At 43.8% G+C, this 26271-nt stretch overlaps 3 protein-coding genes and 1 long non-coding RNA gene across 5 annotated transcripts; 1 reads left to right on the top strand and 3 right to left on the bottom strand.

Moving 5' to 3' along the window:
- Positions 1-420: 420 nt before the first annotated feature.
- On the bottom strand, positions 421-7799 carry LOC126997673 (la protein homolog). Its single transcript, XM_050858900.1, has 7 exons — positions 7634-7799; positions 5667-6002; positions 4785-4910; positions 4149-4334; positions 3331-3570; positions 1983-2204; positions 421-1578 (listed from the first exon to the last, which is right to left on the bottom strand). The coding sequence occupies exons 2-7, from the start codon at positions 5979-5981 to the stop codon at positions 1414-1416; spliced, it is 1254 nt and encodes a 417-aa protein (XP_050714857.1). The 5' UTR covers positions 5982-6002; positions 7634-7799; the 3' UTR covers positions 421-1413.
- Positions 7800-8093: 294 nt separating this feature from the next.
- LOC126997675 (transcription initiation factor TFIID subunit 12-like) lies at positions 8094-12348 on the top strand. Of its 2 annotated transcripts, none has more exons than XM_050858903.1 (6): positions 8094-8234; positions 8634-8830; positions 9228-9391; positions 10016-10234; positions 10433-10625; positions 11265-12348. In XM_050858903.1, the coding sequence occupies exons 2-6, from the start codon at positions 8740-8742 to the stop codon at positions 11390-11392; spliced, it is 795 nt and encodes a 264-aa protein (XP_050714860.1). In that variant the 5' UTR covers positions 8094-8234; positions 8634-8739; the 3' UTR covers positions 11393-12348. The 2 variants fall into 2 exon arrangements, with proteins under 2 accessions (XP_050714860.1, XP_050714859.1); XM_050858902.1 differs by having other exon boundaries at positions 9228-9394.
- Positions 12349-12786: 438 nt separating this feature from the next.
- LOC126997674 (leucine carboxyl methyltransferase 1-like) lies at positions 12787-20625 on the bottom strand. Its single transcript, XM_050858901.1, has 6 exons — positions 20342-20625; positions 17944-18174; positions 17500-17683; positions 16618-16859; positions 15891-16000; positions 12787-15719 (listed from the first exon to the last, which is right to left on the bottom strand). Exons 2-6 carry the CDS (start codon positions 18166-18168, stop codon positions 15524-15526), a joined length of 957 nt encoding a protein of 318 aa, XP_050714858.1. The 5' UTR covers positions 18169-18174; positions 20342-20625; the 3' UTR covers positions 12787-15523.
- A 606-nt stretch (positions 20626-21231) lies between these two features.
- On the bottom strand, positions 21232-24247 carry LOC126997764 (uncharacterized). Its single transcript, XR_007752378.1, has 4 exons — positions 24095-24247; positions 23442-23532; positions 22866-22979; positions 21232-21535 (listed from the first exon to the last, which is right to left on the bottom strand). It is a non-coding gene; the product is annotated as an uncharacterized LOC126997764 (long non-coding RNA).
- Positions 24248-26271: the final 2024 nt, after the last annotated feature.

The raw sequence follows: 26271 nt of genomic DNA, 5'->3' as shown, positions 1-26271 counted from the left end.
TGCTACCGTAGTCTTCCCGAGGTGGGCTGTGTTGCAGTGAATGTGAAAAACTTCAAATTTATCAATCACATTCGCTATTTTGTGCACAGCAGTTTCATAATGAAGGAATTAATGAAATCAACACAATGCATACGATTCCCTCTCCCAACTTGAACTGGTCTTCAATTAGCTATTACAGTGTCCTCCACGGTGGCTGCAAGACTTGCCTTCATGGCTGAGCCGTCCATTCGGTACCCTGCCTGAAGACCAGTTCACCTTGACTCTGCCCTTGTCACATCAAAAAGCCTTCACACTCTTAGATGGACCGCTGCTAGAAGTGGGTTCTGGCTATCGGCTACCAAGCAATAGAAAAGGATGCACACACACACTTGAGAATCACAGAAGCCCTCAATAAACAAATGATGAAAAAGAAATTTCAAGTTTCTATAGTTTAATATTTTATTATTTTTTTACTTTTTATTTATTTTTTTTACATTTCTCCTGACGTGTAATGGGCACTGCAGGCAATCAGATTGCCTACAGTGTATAGTATATAAAAGTTTTAAAACACAAAGATTAGGAGAACATACAGCACTTGGTGTAAGGGATGATCAAAGTGGATCCTGTCAGGGGGCAAGTAATTCTGAGGTCACCAACCCCTCCTTAGGTGGTCAGCCTGAGAGGAAAAGGAGAAGCAATCCCTCAAAATGTGTCCTGGTAATGCACTGACACTTTTGAGGCGACACTTCACCATAACTTTAGTGTGCCAACACACACTATTATAATTATATAAAGTAATAAACTTAATTTTCAGTGTTCAGTATTTTAAAATTCAGCTAGATTCTCAACCTAAAAAATTATTTCCGAAGCATGTTTGACAAGAAACAAAACACACATACTCAGATCAAATACTCCTAAGAAGGGTTGTCAAGAATTATACAAAGAAGCATATGTAAGAGTAACAAAATATAAAAGAAAGAATTATTACTAGACTCTCAGCCTAGCAAAACATCATTGGTACAGTGTCCTGCATTACGAAAACTACACACGTGCCTTTTACTTTAAATACTTTAAAACTAGATAAAAAATTACAATTCTCTGAGGGTAAATAATTTCGTAAAAGTGTGATGTAGAATCCTGTTTAGTAACATCACAATAGTGTACATGTCTGTTCAAAACAATGTCACTCACCTCAAAGACTGTACACTAAATGATTGCATATATCTCCATAGTAGAAGAAGAGGGGGAAGAAGAGGTAGAAAAAGAAGAAAAGAGAAAACAGATGGCCCCCTGAGGTCTGATCTATGACCTTAGCTGATTTCTCTGCACCAGCTTCCTTGGGCATAGTGACGGTGAAGGTGGTGGAGGTGGTGATCACGAGAAACAAGGGGAACAAATTTTAGGAGGTGGTGGTGACTTGAGTGTAGAGAACATCTAGTTCCTCCTGCGCTTCTGGAACCCCCCACCCGCCCTTCCACCCCTTCGTTTCCTGCCTCCGGAGTTGGCGCGTGCCTTGCTACGAGCGACCTTCATCTTGCTGAGCTGTTCCTCCTCCTCTTCACCTTCCACCAGGCGCAGTGTGACCTCCATATCCTTGACCTGAAACAGAAAGGACATGCCATGATTTTTCTGTCGGACTCTGCTGGCGTGTGTGCAGTGGTTTAACACCGTGACTGCAGAACGTCCAAAAAGAAGACATCACAAAGCTAAAGAAATGAAACAAAAAGTGGCTGCTACGATTCAATGAAGAAGAATGTAAAGTTCTGCATACCAATACCACATGGGAAACACTCTACTATCCACCACTGAGGCAGAGAAAGACCTGGGAGTATATGTTACCAGGCTACCAGTGAAAGTCATATCCGTGCCAATCGCAGCGGATGGGTTAAGTACGACAAGCTGCCAACGCTGGTCTGGCGGTCACTGTGAAACATGACTTGCTCAGAACTATCAGGAGGACAAGTCACATCTTTTACACTATAACATATATCAATGCACCATACCTTGAGTTTGCCGTCCAGTTTATCCATGATGGTCTTGTTGGACTCTGGCTCCTTGAAGCGCAGATAGCCCTCCTTCATGCCCCGGCTGTAGTCCACCCAAGCACACTGGTCCTGAGCATCCCCCAGTGACTCCTTCATGTCCTCCCTCGTCACCTCCGAGCCCTCCGTCACCCCAGAGAAGTGGAGGAAGGTGCCTTTGGGGGGTTCCTCTTCATCCTCGTTCTGGGGGAGAGAATTTTGGGTGAGGTCAGATTGCAGGTCAGAAAGGGTTGGGATTCTGCACCTTTTTTTAAACCATCTATTATTTCCATTCTATATCGTCCCATATATATTTTTTTTACCTTAATCTGCTCCTATATCCTTCCTTGTCTTCCATCTCGCTGAGGTTAATTCTTTTCGCCACTAAAGCTCTCCATTCTCTGCTCCTATATCCTTCTTTGTCTGCTGTCTATGCCGAGGTATTTCTATCCGCTGTATTGCCTCCTGCCTATGACTTGAACGCTTTCCCGAGGGGGGTATCAAGACACCACCCCTTGCAAAATTGACTCTCCCCTGGCCACTCATAGGGCTTATCAGGCTTTTCTGCTCCTTGTTACTGGCCTTGAGTCGTTTCCTATCCTGTAAATTAGGGATCATGTGGAACTGGCTGCAGGTCAAGAAGCCTAGCTAAAAATGGCTTGGAAGAAAGATTTTTATAGTTTACCATTTCCAGACTGTTTTCTATGCTTTTATTCTGCTAGTGCTGTGTGCTCCTGCTGGCGAGTGTCAAGAGAGAACATCAGGGTATCTTTTGGGGCATGTCAGGGCTGGGTATGGGTAAAAATTAGCATATTCAGAAACATGTGATACAAAGTGTTGCTGTGTTGGAGTCACAGAAATGGGCCACGAGTGCAAGAACGGTTGGAACTACTGTCGTGAATATAAAAAAGGGGCCATCGGAGAGTGACACCATCCGAAATTGACCTCTTGTCTCTACCTTTCATTATAGGACCAGTGCTAGCAGGCTTTTATGTTCTTATTTATTTTCGCCCTTGAGATGCTTCCTTAACCCCATGACTGCGAATTTCCTACAAGAAGACATCACCAAGCTACAGGAATGGAACAAAAAGTGGTTCCTACAATTCAGTGAAGAAAAATGTAGTCCTGCACCTTGGGAGGGGATTTCCAGCACACCAATACCACATGGGAAACACTCTACTATCCACCACAGAGGCAGAGAAAGACCTGGGAGTGTATGTTACCAGGCTACCAGTGAAAGCCAAATCCGTGCTAATCGTAGCGAATGGGTTAACTGTAAAATAAATAAATAAATATAAGCCGTACATGTTCCCACGCTACCCTTCCTCACCTCCTGGGATGCGTTGTCTCCGTCCTTCTTCTTTGCCTCCTTCCTAGCCTTCCGCTCCTCGATCTCTTTCCTCTTCTCCTCCAGGTAATCCTCGTGCCACTTCCGCAGGAGCTGTGTGCCGTTGTACTTTACCTCCGGCAGGTTCAGGAACTTCTCAGCATTCTCTCGGTCGACAAACACGACCAGCACCGAGCCCTTGAAGCCTTGTTTCTTGGCCTCCTTGTCGAAGAAATGCCGCATCTGGGGAGGCGAAGGTACGAGTGAAGAGCAGAGAAGTGGCAGGACTTATACCATAAAATATAAATCACAAAGTATACAAATAAATGAAGTTTGATAATAAGGAAAGGTAGGTTAACCCCTTGACTGCGGATTTCCTACAAGAAGACATCACCGAGCAAAAGGAATGGAGCAAAAAGTGGCTGCTACAATTCAATGAAGAAAAATGTAGTCATGAACCTTGGGAGGGGAAATCCAGCATACCAACACCACATGGGAAACACTCCACTATCCACCACAGAGGCAGAGAAAGACCTGGGAGTGTATTCTACCAGGCTACCAGTGAAGGCAAAATCCGTGCCAGTCACAGCGGATGGGTTAAGGGCATCTTCACACATATGACAGGCAGCAAATTATAGTACAAATCAACCATGAAAGAGCTCACCTCAATATAGAATGTCTAATTAGTATTCACTAGCACAGAAATAGGATGACTACTTGGGATACGACAATTAGGGTTATAGTTAGGATAGGCTGAGGGTCTCTCCCAGCACACGACAGGCAGTAGTGTAGGTTAGGTTAGGGCCAGCTGAGGAACCTACCAGCACAGTGTCATAGGGGCCGTACTGCTTGAAGAACTCCAGGAGCTGGTCAAGGGTGACTGAGCCGTCCTTGGCAAAGCCTTTACAGTAGATGGTGCGCTTCTTGGTCTCCTCCTTCAGGTTATCGTCAAAGATGGGCAGTGGGTGGGAGGGGGCGCGGCGGATCTTCTCTCCCTCCTCGTGTACCTGTTGGGTGTTTATAAAAGGTGTTGTGATGAAAGAATTAGCGTTCTCTTGGGTTATAATCATCAGCATTCCTGTGATTATACAGATATGGGGAGTGTAGTGTGAAAGGGGTGACCTGCTTATATGATATATATTTTTTATTCGGGTATAAGTTTCTGCCATTCAAAAGAGTATAGTAGTGTCCATGAAGTAGTAAATATCATAGCTAACTCATGAAAAACTGCAGACTAACTTTTATGTGGGTGTTTATGATACTAAAAAAAATATAAAAAATTAATAATAAAAAAAACCCGACTAATTCTAACACTTTTACAGAATAGAGACGTGCTAAGACAATAAGAAATACAAGTCACATCAGCAAAAACTAGGAAAATAATCAACGTTCACATACTCTCACCCCGCCCATCCGTCCCCATCCCCAAGGAAACACACTGTGTCTACGACGCTTACCTCGATGAAGCTGGAGCCTGAGTTGCGGAGGGCAGCGGCGATGGCAGCCTTGTCCGAGGAGATGGAGGCCAGGCGCTTGAACTTGGTCATGGTGTCCAGCGTGACCCAACCCTCGTCATTTTTGATCTGCAGTGGGTGAAAGGTTATCAGAAAGAGGGAAGCTATGATTGAAGACATGAACTTGCTTTAAACAGTGTACAGAAGTGGGAGAATGAGAAGAACAAACCACAGGACAATGAGGAAACATGTGTAATTAAAAACTTATATGAAAAATAGGTTAGTGTAAAGAGGAAACTACAAATGAAGGCATGAACTAGCTTTTAACAGTATACAGAAGTGTGAGAATGATAAGAACAAACCACAAAGCAAAAAAAAAACATGTAATCAAAGAGTTATCGGAGAACTTATTAAGAAGAGGATAACTGGAAATGACAAATGCATGAACTAACATAAGCTTCTCTTCCGGCCACTTTTCTACAATACGCTCCTTCATGGGAGTAGTGCTAGCAGCCTCTTTTATTTCTTTTATTTACTTTCGCCCTTGAACTGCTTCCTTTACTCTTAATCCGGTACCAGCGACGGGGTAAATTTGTGGCTTTACCGTGTACCAGCGACAGACCAAATTTTTGCCATGATATAAACCCCCCAAATAAATGATGTATAAACTGATCACAAATGCTTTGATATATATTATGAAATGGTTTGCGTGAGTGATGATTTTTTCTCATTATTCTTGCTTAGAGGACCCTTTACGAAACATGATCCCCGTAGCTACCAGGTTAAAAAACAAACAAGAAACAAGTTATGTAATCAATTTGGCCACTCTTCTCTACTTTCTTTGATTTTACTGAAGAACAATAATAATAATAAAACTTCACTCACCTCCTGCTGCAGAAACTTGTCCCTTGGGAGGTTGTAGTCGCCAAAGTAGTACTCAATCTGCTTGACAACCTTTGCCTGCTTCTCCTCGTCCAGCTCCTCCACCTTGGCCTGGCCGTTGGTAGCAGCCTCTTTGTCCTCAGCCAAGGCAGTGGTGGCGGCTGTCTTCTTCTCTCCCTCCTCAACCTTGGCCTGGCCGTTGGTAGCAGCCTCCTTGCCCTCAGCCAAGGCAGTGGTGGCGGCCTTCTCCTTCTCCCCCTCCCCAACCTTGGCCTTGCCGTTGGTGGCTGCTACTACCGCTGCTTCTCCTTCAGGCATGGTGGTGGTGGACACAGCAACCTAACAATTGTTCCAAGAATATATAAATTAAAAGACAGGTTTTCACAGGAAGCACATAACCTAATTTTGACACTGACTCCTCGTTTCTGGACAAAATATGATGGTTTTTTTTCATTATGGAGATCATATTTTGTTTCCAAAGTCACTTAATGAATGACTTTTTAATGCCTGAAGTGCACCCGGCGCCACCCCGCTCCCACCCGTTACCACCGGCCAGCGTAGTGGACCACCCCCACCGTCCCATCCCGTCCTGTGCTGCTTATTTCTGCCGGACCACACCACATGCCGATTAAATTTAAACTAACCTAACCTAACAACCTACCTAAAAGGGGCCTTCGATCGACCACCCTTTGATTTTCCAGAAGTCATTTGTTACTGCACTGCATTCAGGGGCCAAAAAAGGAACCATATTCCAAGTATTACCTTCGCAAGAGGTGGCTACCCTCTCCTCAATATTACCCGGCCCACACCACATGCCGAATAAATCTAAACTAACCTAACCTAACTTAACCTAGTGTAACCTGCAACCTCATCAACGGTAAACCTACCCCTACAATATCACCCCTGGACACAGCATTGGCTTACCACAGCTGGGCCTCATAACACTAAGTAGCTAGGTTGCATATTTTTTCCTATTATCCGGTGACTCAACCTGGCAACCACGGGTGATGCAACAACCTATAAACGTTACCCAGATCATTTTCCGGCCTTGCTAATAATAATATCCTAACAAAACATGGATATGGCTACAAGTGACCCCAAATTGACCCAAACCTATCTATAATTACCCAAAAAAAAAATTACAACCAGATTTTTCACGAGTAGAGAGATAAGCGTGATTTATATATGAATACAAGTGACCCCAAAATGCTGACCTCACGCCTATAATTGCCCCAAAAAAACGTAATTACAACCAGATTTTCACGAGTAGCAGATGTAAGCGTGATTTATATACCAATTACGGCCTTGCTAGTGATGATCTACTAACACAACATGGAAATGAATACAAGTGACCCCAAAATCCTGACCTCACGCCTATAATTACCCCCAAATAACGTAATTACAACCAGAATTTCATAAGTGGGAGATAAAGGCCTAATTTATATACCAATTACGGCCGTGCTAATGATAATCTTCTAACACAACATGGAAATGGATACAAGTGACCCCAAAATGTTGATCTCACGCCTATAATCACACCCAAAAAACGTAATTACAACCAGATTTTCATAAGTGGGAGATAAAGGCCTAATTTATATACCAATTACGGCCGTGCTAATGATAATCTCCTAACACAACATGGAAATGAATACAAGTGACCCCAAAACGCTGACCTCACGCCTATAAATATCCGCCCCAAACGTAATTAGACATTTTAATAGCAGATATAGGCATGATTTATATACCAATTACGGCCTTACTAATGATAATCTCCAAACACAACATGGAAATGGATACAAGTGACCCCAAAATCCTGACCTCACGCTTATAATTACCCCCCAAAACCGTAATTATAGACATTACTGAGAAGCCGAGCAATACGGCGGTTTTAATATATTTGCACCTTGTCTTATTTAAGCCTCACCAGACGTCAGGGAAAGGAAACAATGGCTCCTTATTCTTCTACTTGCCTTAGAGAAATGGGAGGAATAGGGTAGAGGTGGAAAAGTCAGCCCAGGTCAGCAGAGTCAGCAGTCAGCGGTCTGCACGTGGGAAGTGTGTGAGGGAGCTTAATCTTGATCTTGATGTCACACGTGGCGAGCGTCTGCCTTCTTCTTCTTCTTCTTCTTCCTCCTCTTCTTTTTCTTCTTGTTATTATTCTTTCTCATCCTCCTCCTTTTTCTCTTCCTTTTATTCCTCTTCTTCTTAAATTTATCTTCTTGTTATAATTTTCTCACTTGAGTTTAATTATTTTCTTCTTTTTCTTCTTCCTCCTCCTCTTTTTCTCTCTTCTTTTTAATTCTCTCTTCGTCTTAAATTTATCTTCTTATTATAATTTTCTCACTGGAGTTTGATTATTTTCTTCCTCTTCTTCTTTTGGCATTCTTAAAGGAGAAAACGTTTATATATTCTCCAATACACTTACACTAAACTAATTTGGTGTTTTTATTTTTATTCAAGATGAGATATTGTTGTTTTATCATCATTATTTAATCTACAAATAAGAGAGGTGAAGTATTTTGTTAAGCCCGCGGCCTCTGTTGTTTACTAACGTGGAGGCGTCCTGGCGAGGTGAGGGGTGACTCGGCTCCATTGTTTTATCTTTTATTTCTGTCCCTCTTCCTTTTATCTCCCCCTCTCTCTCAGCTTTTATTTATGTCCCTTCTCTTTCTCTTCTCTGTCTCCCCTTCTCTCTGTTTACTTTTATTTCTCTCTCTACTACTACTACTTAGTCTACTACTACTACTACTACTATTATTATTACTACTACTACCACAACTATTACTACCACTACTACTAACACTACCGCTATACTTCTACTACTACTGCTACTACTACTACCACTACTACTACTACTACTACTACTACTACTACTACTACTACTACCACTACTACTACTACTACCACTACTACTACTACCACTGCTACTACTACTACTACTACTAATAATAATAATAATAACCATTGCAGAGGAAATCCTTACTCCGAGACTCCAGTTCCAGTCCCCTAAGGCAGACTTCCCACCCGTGCTGCCTTTCCTGTGGCGCTGAGCCGGGCAGAGCGCAGCGGCACCAGCATGTCCCAACCCGTGCAGCAGGTGGTGGGGGGCCAGATGGTGCAGGTGCAGGGCCAGGTGGTCTCCGGCACCCAGGTGGTCAACAGTGCCGGTAAGGACACACTGGTGGCACCCTGTATATGACTTTCTTCTTTCTACTCTTGCTTGTCCCTGTACTGTCCAAAGCCCTTATGCAAGAGTTAACCAGCAGCTTCACTCTTTCATTCCTACAATAGATATAAGAATAGATGTTAAAAGATGTTGCACACAACTTGTTCTACTATTGCATGTCCCTGTACTGTCCAAATCCCTTATGCAAGAGTTGACCAGCATCTTCACTCTTTCATCCCTACAATAGATAATAGAATAGATGTTAAGAGATATGACTTTCTACTCTCACTCATCCTTATTCCGTCCAAATGACTCTAATTGTGACTTAATTGCTGCAGCCATTGAACTCATAAGATACTGTTCTCTCCCCATTAATCATTCAACCTTGCTGTCCTCAGGCCAGGTGGTAATGTCAACAGCAGCAGGCTTGACAGGACTGAGCGGACAACAGTTGGTGACCCAGTTGGTGCCCAGCCAGGGTATGCAGGGCCAGGTGGTTCACCAGACGGCCACCCCAATTGGTGTGACCACGACCCTTGCCTCGGCCATATCCCAAGGACAGGTGGTGTGGACAAAGCCCTAAGTGGCACGCTCTTGTTTCTGAAATATTTGACACCTTGAAATCACATCTCTTTGTCTGATAGAAGGGAGTTTATAAAAGATTTCCTGAGTATACCATTTACTATATACTTTCTTTTCAACCCTTAGACAGCAGCAGTATTTGAAGAGTAGCTCCCCCCCAAATGAATCATCTATACACAGTCACTGCCGACCTTAGAACCGTAGCATAAATATAGTTACGCCGTATAAGAGGTGTTTTAACTATCGTCTGTATATAGATTCTACCGCAACCTGGAAGTGTTGTTATATTTCTGCCATACAAAACTGACTGACTGAATATTAGACCGTCTACATATAGTTCCACTGCCGTCTAAGGGTTAATAGGGGCAGAGATTAGCGGTCTTTTCTTGTCTCCATTATTTATCTTTTGCCTTGAGCTGCTTCCTTTGCTATATAAAAAAAAAAAACATTGATGAGGCTTCAGGCCCTGCCCCGCTCACATTGCAACACTCCGCAGGGCCGTCAATGATATAATAATGACGTTAGCATTGAAAAATATCCTCAATGTGAATATTTATAACATCAAATCTACATAGAAAACCATTATTGTGTCTCCCTCCACCAGGTGGTGAGCGGACAGACCGTTCAACAGGTGGTATCAGGACAGCAGATTCAGACCATGGCCAGCGCTCAGCAGACACAGCAGGTGGTGGCCGCTCAACCTAGTCTGGTCACTGTCCCCGCTGCCACTGCCACCACACAGGTCAAGCCGCCAACCCCTCTCAACCAGGCTGTTCCCGCCCCTCCCTCCTCAACCAATGCTTCTGCTGACACCACTGCTCCTGTAAGTGTATGGTGGTGTAGAAAAATGTCCCTTTGAATACTAGATATACATTTTTAGCTTACGATTATATCTTTTGTGCGTATGTCCATAGGTGCTCAATGCTGCCGTCATAAGTTTACAGTGGTATAGAAAAATGTCTCTTTGAACACTAGATATACATTTTTAGCTTACGATTATGCCCTGTGTGTGTGTCCATAGGTGCTCAACAAACAGAGGATCACTGAGCTGGTGAGGGAAGTGGACCCGACAGAGCAGCTGGAGGAGGAGGTGGAGGAAATGCTTCTCTCAATCGCAGACGACTTCATCGAGTCTACTGTCAACGCAGCGTGTCGCCTCGCCAAACACCGAGGCGCTCGCTCCCTCGACGTAAAGGATGTCCAGATGTACCTTGGTGAGTTGAGGATTAAGGTGTTAGGTCTGCAAGGGTTGTGTGTTTATTTATATAACAAACACATAGGGCCGAATTCTTAACCCGTCCACTGTGACTGGCATGGATTAGGCCTTCACTGGTAGCCTGGTAACATATACTCTGCCTCTGTGGTGGATAGTGGAGTGTTTCCCATGTGGTAATGGTATGCTGGATATCCCCTCCCAAGGTGCATTACTTTACATTTTTCTTCATTGAATTGTAGCAGCCACTTTTTGTTCCACTCCTATAGCTTGGCGATGTCTTGTAGGAAACGCACAGTCAAGGGGTTAAACATTTCTGCGCCCAAACACACATATTTGACAGGGCTCTCATAGGGGTTGTAGGTGTGGGCATTTCCAGGAATAGTTATAGGAACCTGGTGGTAGTTTAACCCTTCTGCTATACCGTGAACCTAAGTAAAACGCTCACAAGGACCCAGGTGATCTCCTTTCTGGCCTTTGCAAATAGCTGGTGTGAGGGGTGGAGGTGTCTGGCAATACTGACCACAATTTCCCTCATACATCTACACACCTATAGTCACAATCTGCCATAAGTTTAGGTGTATATTACTTTGGGTGCCTTCCAGATCACAGTTTTTACATATCCTATCCTCGGTTTCAGAGCGCAACTGGCACATGTGGCTTCCAGGGTTCGGCACTGATGAACTCCGGCCCTACAAGAGAGCGCCAACCACAGAAGCCCACAAGCAACGTCTGGCACTTATCAGGAAGGCCATCAAAAAGTACTGATTCGATAGTTAAGCTGCATCCCACCAAGCCTTTCTGGCCCAACACAGTTCCTATGCTGCATGTAGGTTGTCCAGGGTTATATATACAAAGGCCTGCAGTGTAGATGTCAGTGGTAAGTTCTCCTCCACATTGGACTAGAGAAAGCTTAAAGTATTCTGTATTCATTTTTTGTCTTAATCTTTGCTTTTTCTTCCCCTCTCGAAGCATATCAGGAAGGATAGTGTTTTACCGTGAATATTTTGTCTTGAAAGTTTATTGGTTGCTTTTAGGATCGGATTTTATTTGCATGCATCGCCGATTATTTCCCGTCATCTGCCAGAGTAAGTTCCGTAGCTGAAGCCATTTATCCAGTGAGTAGTGTTCCCCTATGCAATAGAGTGAGCTTCAGCTTGGACTTCAAAATTGCCTCATAGTAGTGATTGGTGCCCTGGAAGGCTGCTGGGATTTGTCATGGGATTTTATTTTTTTTCCTTTGAAAGAATTTAGAGTAACGTGAGTTATGGCTCTGATGGGAGACATGACGACAACACAGGTGGACAGGCTGAGTGATGGTGTGCTGGAGCGTCACCATTGTCTGTGTACATGTGACAGGAGGCAGCATGTTTGTGTCCTCAGGGTTCAGAGCTCCCTAGGTTGGCAGAGAGTCTTTAGGCTCAGCATCTGCATGACCTCTGTGGCTCACTAAGGAAGGCAAAGGCGCTGAAGGTTAGGGACAGTAAAGTATTGAATAGCATCTGTAGGAAGGTGCGTAGGTCATGTAGTGTCAAGTATTTCACAAAATATTCCATAAGAATTTTTATAAAAGTTGTGATTCAGAGTTTGTATAAATTGTTTAGTATTAAGGAAGATGAGTGACGTTGAAATCTCGACCTGTGTGAGGAAGTGTCAGGAGTTGTTGATGCCTTCCCGGGCTGCAGACAGTGATGTGTGTTGTAATAAAAAGGACTAAGGAAAAATACTGTTCAAGCATTGCCCTTCAAATGAGTGTGGAAAGATGCGTGCTTCAAAAATTATAAAGGTAATTTTAACCCATCTGCTGCGATTGGCATGGATTTGGCTTTCACTGTTAGCCTGGTAATATATAGTCCCTGGTCTTTCTCTGCCTCTGTGGTGGATAGTGGAGTGTTTCCCATGTGGTACTGGTATGCTGGATATCCCCTCCCAAGGTGCAGGACTACATTTTTCTTCACTGAATTGAAGCAGCCACTTTTTGCTCCATTCCTGTACCTTGGTGATGTCTTCTTGTAGGAAATCAGCAGTCAAGGGGTTAATACCTTGTGAGAAAACCTGTCATTTGCACTCAAGGGAATATTTATGCCATTTCTTCTCTGTCTTCATGCACACTCCAAGGACGCCACACCACAAAGGGGAGATCACAGGACAGACATCCGACAAACTTTCAAGAACTTTTATTTCAACAAACATCCATAATGCTTTATCCTGGGTCATACAAAACAATATGAAACAAGTACAAGGGTGTGTTATTGAAGGGCAAGGGAAAGGGGAGGGGATGCATATCTGGCATTGGGGTTGACCACATTAAAATCCACCAAGACATTGAATAGTAGTGATTATCGTGGTAGTCTGGTGAAGGTCGATGCTGTATGGAACGCTTATGACCTAGCATTGAGGAGGTCTTGAGGTCACCCATCATGTGTATCAGTCAATGTTCTTCCTCCTAAGCCAAACCAATTTAACTCAGGTGCTAGAAAATGTATCCATGGAAGCAATTTGACAAGTCGGTACATTAGATGAGATTGCATGAGACGCTAACACATTGATGAGCATGATGAATAGCAGGGGACCCAACCTGACATACTGGAGAAGCAGAACTATGCACTTTAGTTAGAGCAAAGATCAACACCAGAACCACTCAATGCATTCAATGGGGGGCCAGACATGAGATATACTTAAGTAACTTGGAAGATTGCCACAGAATATTTCAATTGCTTATTACTGAGAGCAGAGAATCAATCGTCTCTGCACGGAAAGCCAGCGTGTAATGTGTGGTGCAGCAGCGTACATCACTACCAGCCTCTACTTTCACAACGGGGGGAGGCATTGCTTCCTGACAACAGCACAACAGCTCATAAGGGTACTGAGGAAAGGTCACAACATAAGACATGGGCTGAGTATACAGAGATGAGGAGGGGCAACAAGATGAACACAATGGAACCGATACAAGCCACACTGGAACCAATACAGGACACTGGCGCACTGGAACCAATATGATGGCACTGGAAGCAGACAAATTGGAACCAATACGAGACAAACTGAAACCAATGCGAGACAAACTGGAACCAATGTAAGACAAACTGGAACCAATAAGAGAAACTGGAACCAATACAAGGCAAACAGGAACCAATACAAGATAAACTGGAACCAATACAAGACAAACTGGAACCAATACGAGACAAACAGGAACCAATACAAGATAAACTGGAACTGATATGAGACAAACTGGAACCAATACAGGATGCACACTGGAACCGATACAGGCCTTATCAGCTTTGAGGGTTATGGAAGTACTGTGGCCCACGTGTCATCCTTACAATGAAATAATATCTTTAAGACATTGTGTGATAAGAAAGAAGCAGTTGCCCGACTCCACAAAGATAAAGGGAGTATATCACAAAGCCTGGTGATAACTTATATATCCACAAACACCTACATATGGTACAGTTTCCCTTCACCCAACTTCCAACAAAAGAACGGCATTGAGAGTGACACTGAAGACACCGGGGGTTATAATCGTAGACACATAAGACACATAAATCCCAAGTACAGCGAGTCGTCTTCGTAATAAGCGGTGGCGGGCGGACACACTCGCACGCCGCCCCACCACGTCACGCCTACAAGCAACGAATAAATACAAAGAATTATCCGACAGTCGTGGAAATAATTTTCTGTAGTAAAAATAAACAGTTAGCTTTATCCACAAGAATAACAAAGCTCCATACAGGCTATACTTTTTTATATATACTATATATTTATATATTTATATGTATATCACTTGAAGACTTTAGAATTCTTATATTTTTAGTGTATATCATTATTGTCTCCTGCCGACCGGGAGTGCCAGCAACAACCTGCCCTCAGCGTGCCTCAAGGGAGCTGCATAAGAACTGAGATTGCGTCAGTTAAAATATACAGGACAGGGAGGACCGAGAACTAATTACAATGTACGCCATGGGTGAGCACTACGGTAAGGGTGTGGAGGAGGAAGCCCCGTGACCATGCCGCCACCCACAAGAGAGACCTCCCTTCATCCGGCCTGTGTTGGAATGCATTGAAACAGATTAAGTAATGGGCCTCAACCCTAGCTAGCTCGTGGCGACTCAATTTGAAAAGTGTAACAACAGAACAACACATCTGTGCACTGTCCCTCACAACCTGGTTACAACTCTTGTCTCAGCTGCCTTCCTCTGTGAATCCTTTCTCTTAGCTGCCTCTCGTACTGGGATCTATATAATTTTACTTGACTTTCCTATAAAGGCTGCAGGAAGCCATCGTTGCCTGAGGTGTAAGACATGGCCAGCAAGTGCACAGCTGGGCCCTCACACAGCCAAGTCATTACATCTCATGCTTTTGAGTATTAACTTATTGCAACTGTATGAGGCCATCGGGTGGGCTGCTCATGACCATCCAGTGTCACATGGAACTCTGGAGCCTAATGCACATGTCTAAGGGTCGTATCATAAGACATTTCGTTGCCCAAGAACACATATTTGACAAGGCTTTCATAGGAGTTGTGGGCATTTCTAGGAGCAGTTATATGACCCTGGTGGTAGTTTGACCCTCAGTAGCATGAGCCTAAAGAAACACTCATTAGAAACCAATTGATCCCCTCTTTGACCTTTAGAAATAGTTGATGTGAGAAGCGAAAGTGTCTTATAATATTGGCCTAAGACTAAAGGGTTGCTTGTGGTGGTGGCAATGCTGCTGTTCTGGTGGTGGTGTCTGAGGTGCATGCAGCTTACAAGGCAGGCGAGGGAGGGAGCAGGCAGGCCAGGCAGGGCTGAGCCAGGGGTGTGTGCCTCTTCAGGGGGAGACACACATCAGGCTCAGGCCAAACACAACAAACAAAGAACTCTTCAGAGGTTTCCTGGGTAGGCTGAGCTCACACTCTCGCTACAGCTGCACCTCCGACCAGCGGTGGTCCGTCCAGGCGGTGGTGATGGCGTAGTGCGTGAACAGCTGGTGAAGTAACTCTTGCTCGTCCAGAAGCTCAATTTGTGTGACCCGAGCGATCTCCTCCGGCGGAAGTCGTGACCAAACGCCAACCATGTCGTATGAGTCAGCGCCTGCCCAGCCATTGTCCAGGAACCTGATACACACACACACACACAGAAAAGAGTAAATAAATAAAGACTGCAATGAGTAATACCAGGACATACATCGGTATAGCCTGCACACATGAAATTTCACTAATAACCTTTGTCTCCTCATGCACTGACTCATCTAAGACCCATCTATTTATTTCCTAAGTGACACTCACCTCCTGCGTTGTGTCTCGGTGCTCTGGCAAGCCTCGGAGCCTGCCAGGTCGCAGCCTCGGGAGCGGAGGTTACTCAGCATGACCTCCCCAAACCGGTCCCCAAGGTTGACCTGCGGGGACACCAAAACACAATTATAAAAGTATTTCTTCTCTCAAATATTCATATTAATCTATTAACCATCATTGCTTGGCTGAGGGGTGACAGATTAACCCACCTACTGTCTTAACCCCTTGACTGCGGATTTCCTACAAGAAGAAATCACCAAGCTACAGGAATGGAACAAAAAGTGGCTGCTACAATTCAATGAAGAAAAATGTAAAGTCATGCACCTTGGGAGGAGATATCCAGCATACCAATACCACATGGGAAGCATTCCACTATCCACCACAGAGGCAGAGAAAGACCTGGGAGTATATGATACCAGGCTACCAGTGAAAGCCAAATCTGTGTCAATCGCAGCGGACGGGTTAATGACACCCTGTTTGTACATTCCTTCAGACAATTTAGGTAGTTGAATTAGGTCAGCTGATTTTATTCCCCTTTCCTGTTATCTTTTCCTTTCCTCGTGAGACCAACACTTTTTAGCTTCCTATAAATCAATGATGCAATATCCCACAAATTAGCAGGCTATTTGTTTTGTTTATGCCCTAAGCTGGTTCCCTTACTATATATATAACAGCAAAAACACATTAAAGAAAACAAATCAGCCTCCCAGTCAGAACACACCATCTCATAGTTAATGAAGAGCGCCGATTTGAACTTCTCGGCAATCCATTTGAGGAGCTGTGAGGACTTCTGTATGGAGATGTAGACGAGGACACACTCGGCCAGGAACAGCGTGGGGAGGGAGTACTCCAGGTCAGACTCCTTCACCTTAGCCTCCACATCTGTCAGGTTGCGCAGGTCCACCCCGGTCAGCTTGTAGGTGTGTCCATGGAGGTTATTGCGGTTCAGCTTCACATCATAGTCTGAGGGACGAAAGTGGTTGATTTGGTTTAGTTAGAGGTGGTGGTGGCCATGCTTGGTTGAAACTGAGAGAATTTGACATGGCTTTCGTAGGAGTTGTGGGCATTTCCAGGAGTAGTTTTATGACCTTGGTGGTAGTTTGACCCTCAGTAGCATGAGCCTAAGGAAACACTCATTAGAACCCGATTGCTCCCCTCTTTGACCTTTAGAAATAGTTGATGTGAGAGTGTAGAAACAATTTTCAACCACTGCCAAGTGGTGGAAGACTGCCCACAAGCTGCCCAAATCTTCAATCAACCCTAACTCAGCAACTTAGTTCACGTGGAGCACCGTGGGGTAGGACAGGCCAAGCAAGAGTCATACATCATGGCAGCCACTATAAATAATATTCACCTGTGCTGCTAATGCGCTGGGGCCATCCAAGAGACCCCTCAAGAAAGCCTACAGGTGCTACAGGAAGCCCTTGAGCTATTTCCATTAGTACATTAAAAACAAAACACAAATTATATCAAGTAACACTACATATTCTTTCCTCACCTTTATCATTGACAGAGTGAATTTAGGAAGGGAATGGCCAAGTTGAGTGAATAAATATGTTTACGTTATTCTAATCAAGTAATGTTACACACACTCTTTCCTCACCTTCATCACTGACGGCCTGCAGGAGCTGTTTTGTGCGCTGGATGTAGAGACACTTCCGGGAGGTGACGCCGGGGAAGTCAAACTCCACGAAGCCCTTCACACTCTTGCCCTCGTCCACCAGCCTCCAGTACAGTGTGTCAAACCCGGCGCCAATGTTCACAATCTGACAATTGCCGTTTGTCACCTGGGGAAAGACACGGCAGACGGAACTTTTTTTATCTAATTCTGGCACTGTACCTCACTTTTTATTTTTTTTACAGTAAAGGAAGCAGTTCAAGGGCAACAAAAAGAAAGTAAAGAGAAAAAAATGCCCGCTAACCGCTGCTCCTATAAAAGACAAGGTAAGGAGTAGCCAAAAGAGAGGTCAATTTCGGGTGGAGAGGTGTCTTGATACGCTTACATATACACACGTCAATGAGCTTCCTTATGCTTACACTACCTCACCTCAATGAACTTGTCGACGAGCATCTTGATGGCCACGGCACGGGCGAAGTAGCCGCGGTTGATCTCCGGGGCCTTACGGTCGGTGGCCCTGACGAAGTAGTTGATGTAACGGTCCCGCCAGTAGCCCAGCGCCACGGCACACCGCTTGCAGGAGCTGGCGTCATCGTTGGTGGCGATGACTGCCTCGTCACTGCCCACACTGTCGATGTCTCGCCGCTGCAGCATTGTTCTCTGAAGATGACGAAGAAAATTAACCCCTTGACCGCGGATTTCCCACAAGAAGACATCACCAAGCTACAGGAATGGAACAAAAAGTGGCTGCTACAATTCCATTAAGAAAAATTTAAAGTCCTGCACCTCAGAAGGGGATATCCAGCATACCAATACCACATGGGAAACACTCCACTATCCACCACAGAAGCAGAGAAAGACCTGGGAGTGTATGTTACCAGGCTACCAGTAAAAGCTAAATCCGTGCCAATTGCAGCGGATGGGTTAAAGTAATCTTGGGTTTCTGATTGATTGGTTGATTGTTTACATGGAAGGTACACATGATAGTATTTCACAACCTCTCTAAGTATACATTGCACACTCCCAGAATGACACAAGAAGGTCCGTACTACTTTGTGGTCCTGCTAATACAATCTAAGGGGTAAACTAAATCTCCAAGGTGATGTTACAATGTATAAGAATAACTAGTACTTACAAAATAAATACATAGAACAATTCATAGTGAAAATTACCTGCATGTGCAGAGTTTACATTCTAAGAGTTGTACATAAATTTGATTACTCTCTTGATAGACAGTATACATGACCTTTGACCTTGTTGGCCTCTTAAAACTATCCTTATCGGTAGTATTTTGTGAAGAGGTGGGCAGCTTCTTCCTCTCGACAGCCCATGTATGTAAAATTGGACCTTCCTGGAGTGGTAGTGGCTGGTCAATGTGGGTGCATGTCAGGTCACTTGGGTGCATGTCAGGTCAATGTGGGTGCATGTCAGGTCACTTGGGTGCATGTCAGGTCAATGTGGGTACGTCAGGTCACTTGGGTGCATGTCAGGTCGCTCTCATTTATTGCAATTTCCTCCTTCACTCCTTGCTTCTTCCTCCTTTCTCTCCCTCCTCCCTTTCTATGTTTTTTCTTCCTCTCCCTTCCTCCAGTTTCCCCTCCTCCTCTTTCTCTCCCTTCCTTCTCCTCCTCTCTGTTGCTATTTCCTCCCTTATTCCTTGTTTCCTTCTCCTTTCTCTTCCTCCTCCCTTTCTATGTTTTTTCTTTCTCTCCCTTCCTGCAGTTTTCCCTCCTCCTCTTTCTCTCCCTTCTTCCTCCATTCCCTCCTCACCTCAAGTTTCTTCCTCCTTCATTCCTTGCTTCTTCCTCCTTTCTCTCCCTTCCATGTTTCCCTCCCTCTTTCTCTCCCTTTCCTCTGTTGCCATTTCCTCCCTTATTCCTTGTTTCCTTCTCCTTTCTCTCCCTTCCAGTTTTCCCTCCCTCTTTCTCTCCCTTCCTTCTCCTTTCCTCCGTTGCTATGCCCTCCCTTATTCCTTGCTTCTGTCTCCTTTCTCTCCCTTCCTTCTGCTCTCCATTGCTATTTCCTCCCTTATTCCTTGTTTCTGTCTCCTTTTTCTCCCTCTTCTCCCTTTTTATGGTTTATCTTTCTCTCCCTTTGTCTTTCTCTTCCTTCTCCTTTCTCTCCCTTCCTTCTTTCCTTTTTTAATATTTTCTCTTCCTCTCCCTTTCTCCTCCCCCTCTTACTCTCCCTTCTTCCTCCGTTCCCTCCTCACCTTAAGTTTCTTCCTCCCTCATTCCTTGCTTCTCCCTCCTTTCTCTCCCTTCCAGTTTTCCCTCCCTCTTTCTCTCCCTTCCTTCTCCTTTCCTCCCTTATTCCTTGTTTCTGTCTCCTATCTCTCCCTTTCCTCCCTTCCTTTTCCTTTCCTCCCTTATTCCTTGTTTCCTCCTTTCTCTCCCTTCCTTCTCCTTTCCTCCATTGCTATTTCTTCCCGTATTCCTTGTTTCATCCTCCTTTCTCTCCCTTTTCTCTCTCCTCCCTTTTTTATGGTAAATTTGAGGTAATTAAATATGGAACAAAGGAACACCTCAGACCTGGACAAATTCCTGGCAACGATACCAGACGAGCCTCCAGTCCCACACGGCCCGACTTCAAGATGAGCAGCGGCCAACTCCACCATCGACCAGCTGCAATACTTGAAGGTGGAGCAGGTGTGGAGGCGGCGGGTCCCCAGACTGGCCGTGCCGATGACACCTAAATCTACGACAACTACAACGACAATTCCCTTGCACTTGACCTTTCCCTCGTTCTCTCTCTCCCTTCTCCTTTCCTTTTTAATAGTTTATCATCCTTTCCCTTCCTCCTCCTCTTTCCTCCTTTCCCTCCTCACCTCGAGTTTGCTCAGAGTCTTCTTGGTCGGCCTTCCTCCTCCTCTTCTTTGGGTCTTCTGGTCCTCCTCCTCCTCGCCCTCTTCTTCGTCGTCTTCGTCAGTTTGTAAACACGGCAGCAGACGACGACCTCCGCCCCAGACCGAGACCAAGAGTTTTACGGTTTTATTCTTTCTTTATTGGGTTTACAGGCCCCATTCCACCCAAAGGTGCTCTATAGGGTCTCCAGTATTATTCAATAGTAAAATACAATCTTGCAGAACAGTAAACAATATAGATTTCTCAAGCACACACACACACACACACACACACACACAAGAATATCACAACACTATCTGAGTGGTAGAGGAATGATAATATTCCCTCACAGCCAATATTACATGAATGCAAAAATATAAATATGAAGTACAAAGAATATAAATATCTGAGGCTATACTTTCATGAAATATATATAATGAGATCATGCGATAAATTTAATATACTACTAAATCAGAATGACTGGCATTTCTTTGCCCAGCAATTATATTACAACACACAACAAACAATGGTTTTATTTACTTCTTTTTTATTGTTTTTTATTGTCTTAATGTTTTATTGCTATACCATTTTACTTTGAACATGTGTAAATGTTTCTGCGGTTATGAATTCCTACAATACTGCACACCCTCAGTGGCTACCTTTACGGGCATTTTATTATTTTTTTATTATTACTATTATTATTATTATTATTATTATTATTATTATTATTATTATTCTCTCTCTCTCTCTCTCTCTCTCTCTCTCTCTCTCTCTCTCTCTCTCTCTCTCTCTCTCTCTCTCTCTCTCTCTCTCTCTCTCTCTCTCTCTCTCTCTCTCTCTCTCTCTCTCTCTGTGTGTGTGTGTGTGTGTGTGTGTGTGTGTGTGTCAGAAACCAAGGTATAGCAAGATATATTTATTTCTCAATTAATCAATGGGGGTATAAACAGTGGGGTGCATCGCCTCGCTCACCCAACGACGCCAAGCCCAATATTTATTTTTGCAACTTAATTTATATTCCCAACAATTAATTTATATTCCCAACAATTAAGTCTACGGGGAGCAGTCGGCTATGTTGCAGTTATCGTAGTTACACCAACACTCATCCTCCATATTGTTGTTCATGCTCAGTGGCTTCGTGTGCATTAGGAAAGGGTGGCAGCGGCGGACATCAAATTCACCTGATAAAAATAAACAATGTATATAAGAAATCATGTTAAAAAGTGTGCTTGCTCTCCAGTTTTAAAAAATTCGCTGCCCAATTAAACTCACATATTTAACTTCATAATTAAGAGTCTGAGGTCATCTCCTGGGATAGTTTTATGACCCTGGTTAATAGTTTGACGCTTCACCTGTACCATGAACCTAAAATATATCACCCCATGAGAACCCGATTGATCTCCTCATTTTGACCTTTGGAATTATATATAGGCCTACCTCTCAGTCTATCTATCTATCAACTCCTGAACCTCAAACTCCACCTATGCATCTAATCTCTCTCTCTCTCTCTCTCTCTCTCTCTCTCTCTCTCTCTCTCTCTCTCTCTCTCTCTCTCTCTCTCTCTCTCTCTCTCTCTCTCTCTCTCTCTCTCTCTCTCTCTCTCTCTCTCTCTCTCTCTCTCTCTCTCTCTCTCTCTCTCTCTCTCTCTCTCTCAACTCCTTATCCTCAAACTCCATCTCTGCACATTCCTATACCTCTCTCAAGCTCTCTATCTATCAACCCCTTCACACTCAATCTCCATATATTCATCTATTAACTATGTCTCTTTCAATCTCTCTATCTCTCTTTCTCAACTCTTTATCCTCAAACTCCATTTACGTACTTAACCATACCTCTCTCAAGCTCTCTATCTCTCTATCAACCCCTTCACACTCAATCTCCATATATTCATCTATTAACTATGCCTCTTTCAATCTCTCTATCTCTCTTTCTCAACTCCTTATCCTCAAACTCCATTTACGTACTTAACCATACCTCTCGCAATCTCTCTATCTCTCTATCAACCCCTTCACACTCAGTCTTCATCTATTCATCTATTAACTATGCCTCTTTCAATCTCTGCATCTCTCTTTCTCAACTCCTTATCCTCAAACTCCATTTACGTACTTAACCATACCTCTCTCAAGCTCTCTATCTCTCTATCAACCCCTTCATACTCAATCCCCATATATTCATCTATTAACTATGCCTCTTTCAATCTCTCTATCTCTCTTTCTCAACTCCTTATCCTCAAACTCCATTTACGTACTTAACCATACCTCTCTCAAGCTCTCTATCTCTCTATCAACCCCTTCACACTCAATCTCCATATATTCATCTATTAACTATGCCTCTTTCAATCTCTCTATCTCTCTTTCTCAACTCCTTATCCTCAAACTCCATTTACGTACTTAACCATACCTCTCGCAATCTCTCTATCTCTCTATCAACCCCTTCACACTCAGTCTCCATCTATACATCTACTAACTCTCACTCTGTCTATAAACCTCTCCCTCAACCCCTTCGTCTTACGTGAAATGTCCATCTTCCAGTAGCAGGTTCCCCCGCACGGCACCGTTGTCATATTGGCGTTACTATGGCACGCGTTTCCATGCCCGTCACACTCAAGACACCTCAAGGCCTCACCTGCAAACACGAGATTTTACCTTAGTAGAGAGCATATAGATTAATAGGCAGGTAGGTATGAAGGGAGGTGAGTGGATAGGTATAGGTAGATAAGTATAGATAGATAGATAGATACGTACATACATACATACACGCATAGGTAGATAGATAGATAGGTAAATAGAAAATAGATAGAGGGATAGAGAGGTATATTTATGCAAAGAGATAGGCTGAAAAAATAAGTAGACATTGAAACATTAGTAGGTACCCAGAGAAACATAGGCTACACACACACACACACACAGAGACACAGACAGACAGACAGATAGAGAAACAAAGAACAGTGACAGACAAACAACCAGGCACACACACACACACACACACACACACACACACACACACACGTACACAGATAATCAGATATACAGATAAACATTTAATTCGTCCTTCACACCACGCATATGTATACTATAGCCTACTAACCTAAGGAGATGAATCCAATGCTTGCTATCATGACCACACCCAGGGCAGCAACACTCGTGGTCCTGTGCATGGCTGATAGACCTGACCAACCCTGCAGGAGACAGATTATAATAGGGATGGACCTGGTGGAATGGTGTAATGCAAGGAAATTTAGGCTTGTTTTGTAGTAGCTGAACTCTTTTCCTGGCAATATGATAGGACTAGAATCTTCAATCCCTCGTAGAACATATGTATAAATGATATTGAGGTTTGGTATTTTATATATAGGATTTCTACCTCTTGCCCGTGACCTGACCTAAACTACCCATAGCGTACAACCACCTCCAAGAGTAACACGTACATCATTAAAAATCTATCTAACCTAACTTCTACATGCTAACATATATCATCTTCCTGCACTATCAACAGCTTTCAACTTCAAAGCAATGCAATGGAGAGACGATGCTAGCTTTTGTTAATCAGAATCTAGACTCTCACACTCCTTAACCTCATAATATTATCTAACTTTACTGCTAATAATCATTCTACATTGCTAACATCTTTAAACCTCTACTCAATGCACTGAAAAGACGAGACGAACTTTCTCTTATCATATCTTATTCTTTTATTATCAACCCTAGACTCCATTTCTCCCATTATCAATCTATACATACCTTGGAGTTACCTAAGACGTCTCCTAAATATGGTAGACTATCACGGAGCTAAGCAAGAGTATGTACCACCACGGGCAGGTATACTTCAATCACTATACTGTTCGTCGCAAGGAAACCAATGTGTTGTGTCTATACCCAGGCGACAGGAAAGTGTTCGCTGTCGTTCCCTTGCCAACCTGTCAAGCTACGTAGGCATATCAGTTCCAACCCCACCCATTATAGGTCCTGTCCCTGTTCCTGCTTCTGTCTCACTTCTATCTGTCTCGTATCATTCCCAACCCCATCAAACATATAGGTCCTGTTACTATTCCTGCTTCCGTCCCATTCCTGTCTGTTCCGCACCATTCCCAACCCCGTCAAGCATAGGTCCTGTCCCTGTTCCTGCTTCCGTCCCATTCCTGTCTGTTCCGCACCATTCCCAACCCAACCCAGCGATGGTCCTGTCACTGTTCCTGCTTCTGTCTCATTTCTGTCTGTGCCGCACCCCAGCCAGCTAAAAATATGGGCCCCTTCCTGCAAGCCTAGTATACGGGAGAATGCAATACAGACATACATCGTCGAGAATCAGCCCTTTTGACCTTATACAAACATCTCATTCTTCATTTCCCTGTTATGTATGTTAGTTTGTGTATAGAAGTCATTACGTATAACCCTTCCTGCAAGCATGGAGTGTATGAAAGAATGCAACACAGACACACATCATCGAGTGGTAGGGTGACCCTTCTTCTGTAGTACTATGAACCTAAGAAACTCAGTCCTTTTGATCTTATACAACCATCTCATTCATCATTTTCCTGTTACTTATAATTGCTTTTGTATAAATTTCAGTACGTATATGGTATAACCCTTCCAGCAAGCATGGAGTGTATGGGAAAATGCAATACAGACATACGTCGTCAAGAACCAGCCCTTTTGACCTTTTACAAACATTGCATTCTTCATTTCCTGCTGCGTATAATTACTTGTGTATAAATTTCAGTACGTATAACCCTTTCTGCAAGCATGGGGAGTATAAAAGAATGCAGTACAGACATATCGAGCCACTGAGAATGGTCATTGAACCAAGACTTTCGACCTTATATACTTTTTTTTTTTTTTGGTATTTCGTTGGCACATCTGCCCTGATTCATTTTCCTGTAATATATATATTAGTTTGTGTATAGAAATCATTACGTATAACCCATCCTGCAGACATACAATCATATGTCATCAAAAATCATCCCTAAGGAAACAGAAGGCATTTTAATCAACCATTTTTCGTTACATATGTTTACTATCGGAATGTTGCCCATGCATGCCCATATGGTTACCACATGAGGCCCACTCTGTCCACTTGGGCCCCACACAAATACCCTGGTGCATCCGCCATGTGCATGGGTTGGTGTGGGCAAACGTGGGGCCCATATTTGCCTATCCAGGGCCCACTAAGATTGTCCAATTGGGGACCCATATTATTTCCCTCATTTTCCCACATGTTGCCCGCATGGGGCCCACATTTTTTGCTGGCTGGGTGCCACGCTACTTTTTGTTACGTCTCTCTATATTCAGGGAAGACTTTGATGTGGTGTGCAGTCGTTATTATCAAATGTTAACTTAATATCCCCAACGAAATCCCCCCCCCCAAAAAAAAGGAAAAGAAAAAAAAAAGATTTATATAGTAGATCATATACGCTTCTTTGATATGCTTTCCCCGCCACTCCTTAATTCTTCTCATTTTCGAAGATTGACAACTTCATATACAGCGATGACATTTATAAAGAGGACGTGACTCATTTCAACGTGACATGTGCAGGGGTTCCTCCTCCTCCTTCTCCTCCTCCTCATCATCATTAGCAAGGAAACTATAGTACAATGTAGTCTCCTTGATCATAAGGGAGGGAGGGAGGCTGGAAGGAGAAAGAGGAAGCTAGAGGAGGAGGAGGATCGAGGAGGAGGAGTCTTCATTAGGGAGGTCAGCTGAGAGATCAGAGAGGGAGGCCATGGAGGGCGGAGGCGCTGAGGAAGAGGAGGAGGAGTACATAGGAATACATAGGAAGAACAGACACCAGCTGGAAGACCTGTCGGGGTATGGCGAGGGTGTCTGTTTACTACTACCGCTACTATATACTAGTGATCTGCGTGTGGTAGGACAGGATAGAATAGATGAAGGCGAAGAGAACACCATATGTGCCTTTAAG

This window comes from Eriocheir sinensis, chromosome 12 (genome assembly GCF_024679095.1).
Source record: "Eriocheir sinensis breed Jianghai 21 chromosome 12, ASM2467909v1, whole genome shotgun sequence".
NCBI classification, from domain to species: domain Eukaryota; kingdom Metazoa; phylum Arthropoda; class Malacostraca; order Decapoda; family Varunidae; genus Eriocheir; species Eriocheir sinensis.
The sequence above is the reverse complement of the archived record's forward strand: the minus strand, read 5'-3'. Positions and strand labels throughout refer to the sequence as shown.

Excerpts from the sequence above, each read along its gene's own strand:
- LOC126997673 (XM_050858900.1), bottom strand. The coding sequence starts at position 5,981 with ATGCCTGAAGGAGAAGCAGCGGTAGTAGCAGCCACCAACGGCAAGGCC. Across the intron at positions 4,911-5,666 it reads ACAAGTTTCTGCAGCAGGAG|ATCAAAAATGACGAGGGTTG; the intron begins GTGAGTGAAGTT and ends CACCCACTGCAG. Across the intron at positions 4,335-4,784 it reads CAGGCTCCAGCTTCATCGAG|GTACACGAGGAGGGAGAGAA; the intron begins GTAAGCGTCGTA and ends AACACCCAACAG.
- LOC126997675 (XM_050858902.1), top strand. The coding sequence starts at position 8,740 with ATGTCCCAACCCGTGCAGCAGGTGGTGGGGGGCCAGATGGTGCAGGTG. Across the intron at positions 8,831-9,227 it reads CCAGGTGGTCAACAGTGCCG|GCCAGGTGGTAATGTCAACA; the intron begins GTAAGGACACAC and ends TGCTGTCCTCAG. Across the intron at positions 9,395-10,015 it reads CCATATCCCAAGGACAGGTG|GTGGTGAGCGGACAGACCGT; the intron begins GTGTGGACAAAG and ends TCCCTCCACCAG.
- LOC126997674 (XM_050858901.1), bottom strand. The coding sequence starts at position 18,168 with ATGCTGCAGCGGCGAGACATCGACAGTGTGGGCAGTGACGAGGCAGTC. Across the intron at positions 17,684-17,943 it reads TCGTCGACAAGTTCATTGAG|GTGACAAACGGCAATTGTCA; the intron begins GTGAGGTAGTGT and ends GTCTTTCCCCAG. Across the intron at positions 16,001-16,617 it reads TCTTCATTAACTATGAGATG|GTCAACCTTGGGGACCGGTT; the intron begins GTGTGTTCTGAC and ends GTGTCCCCGCAG.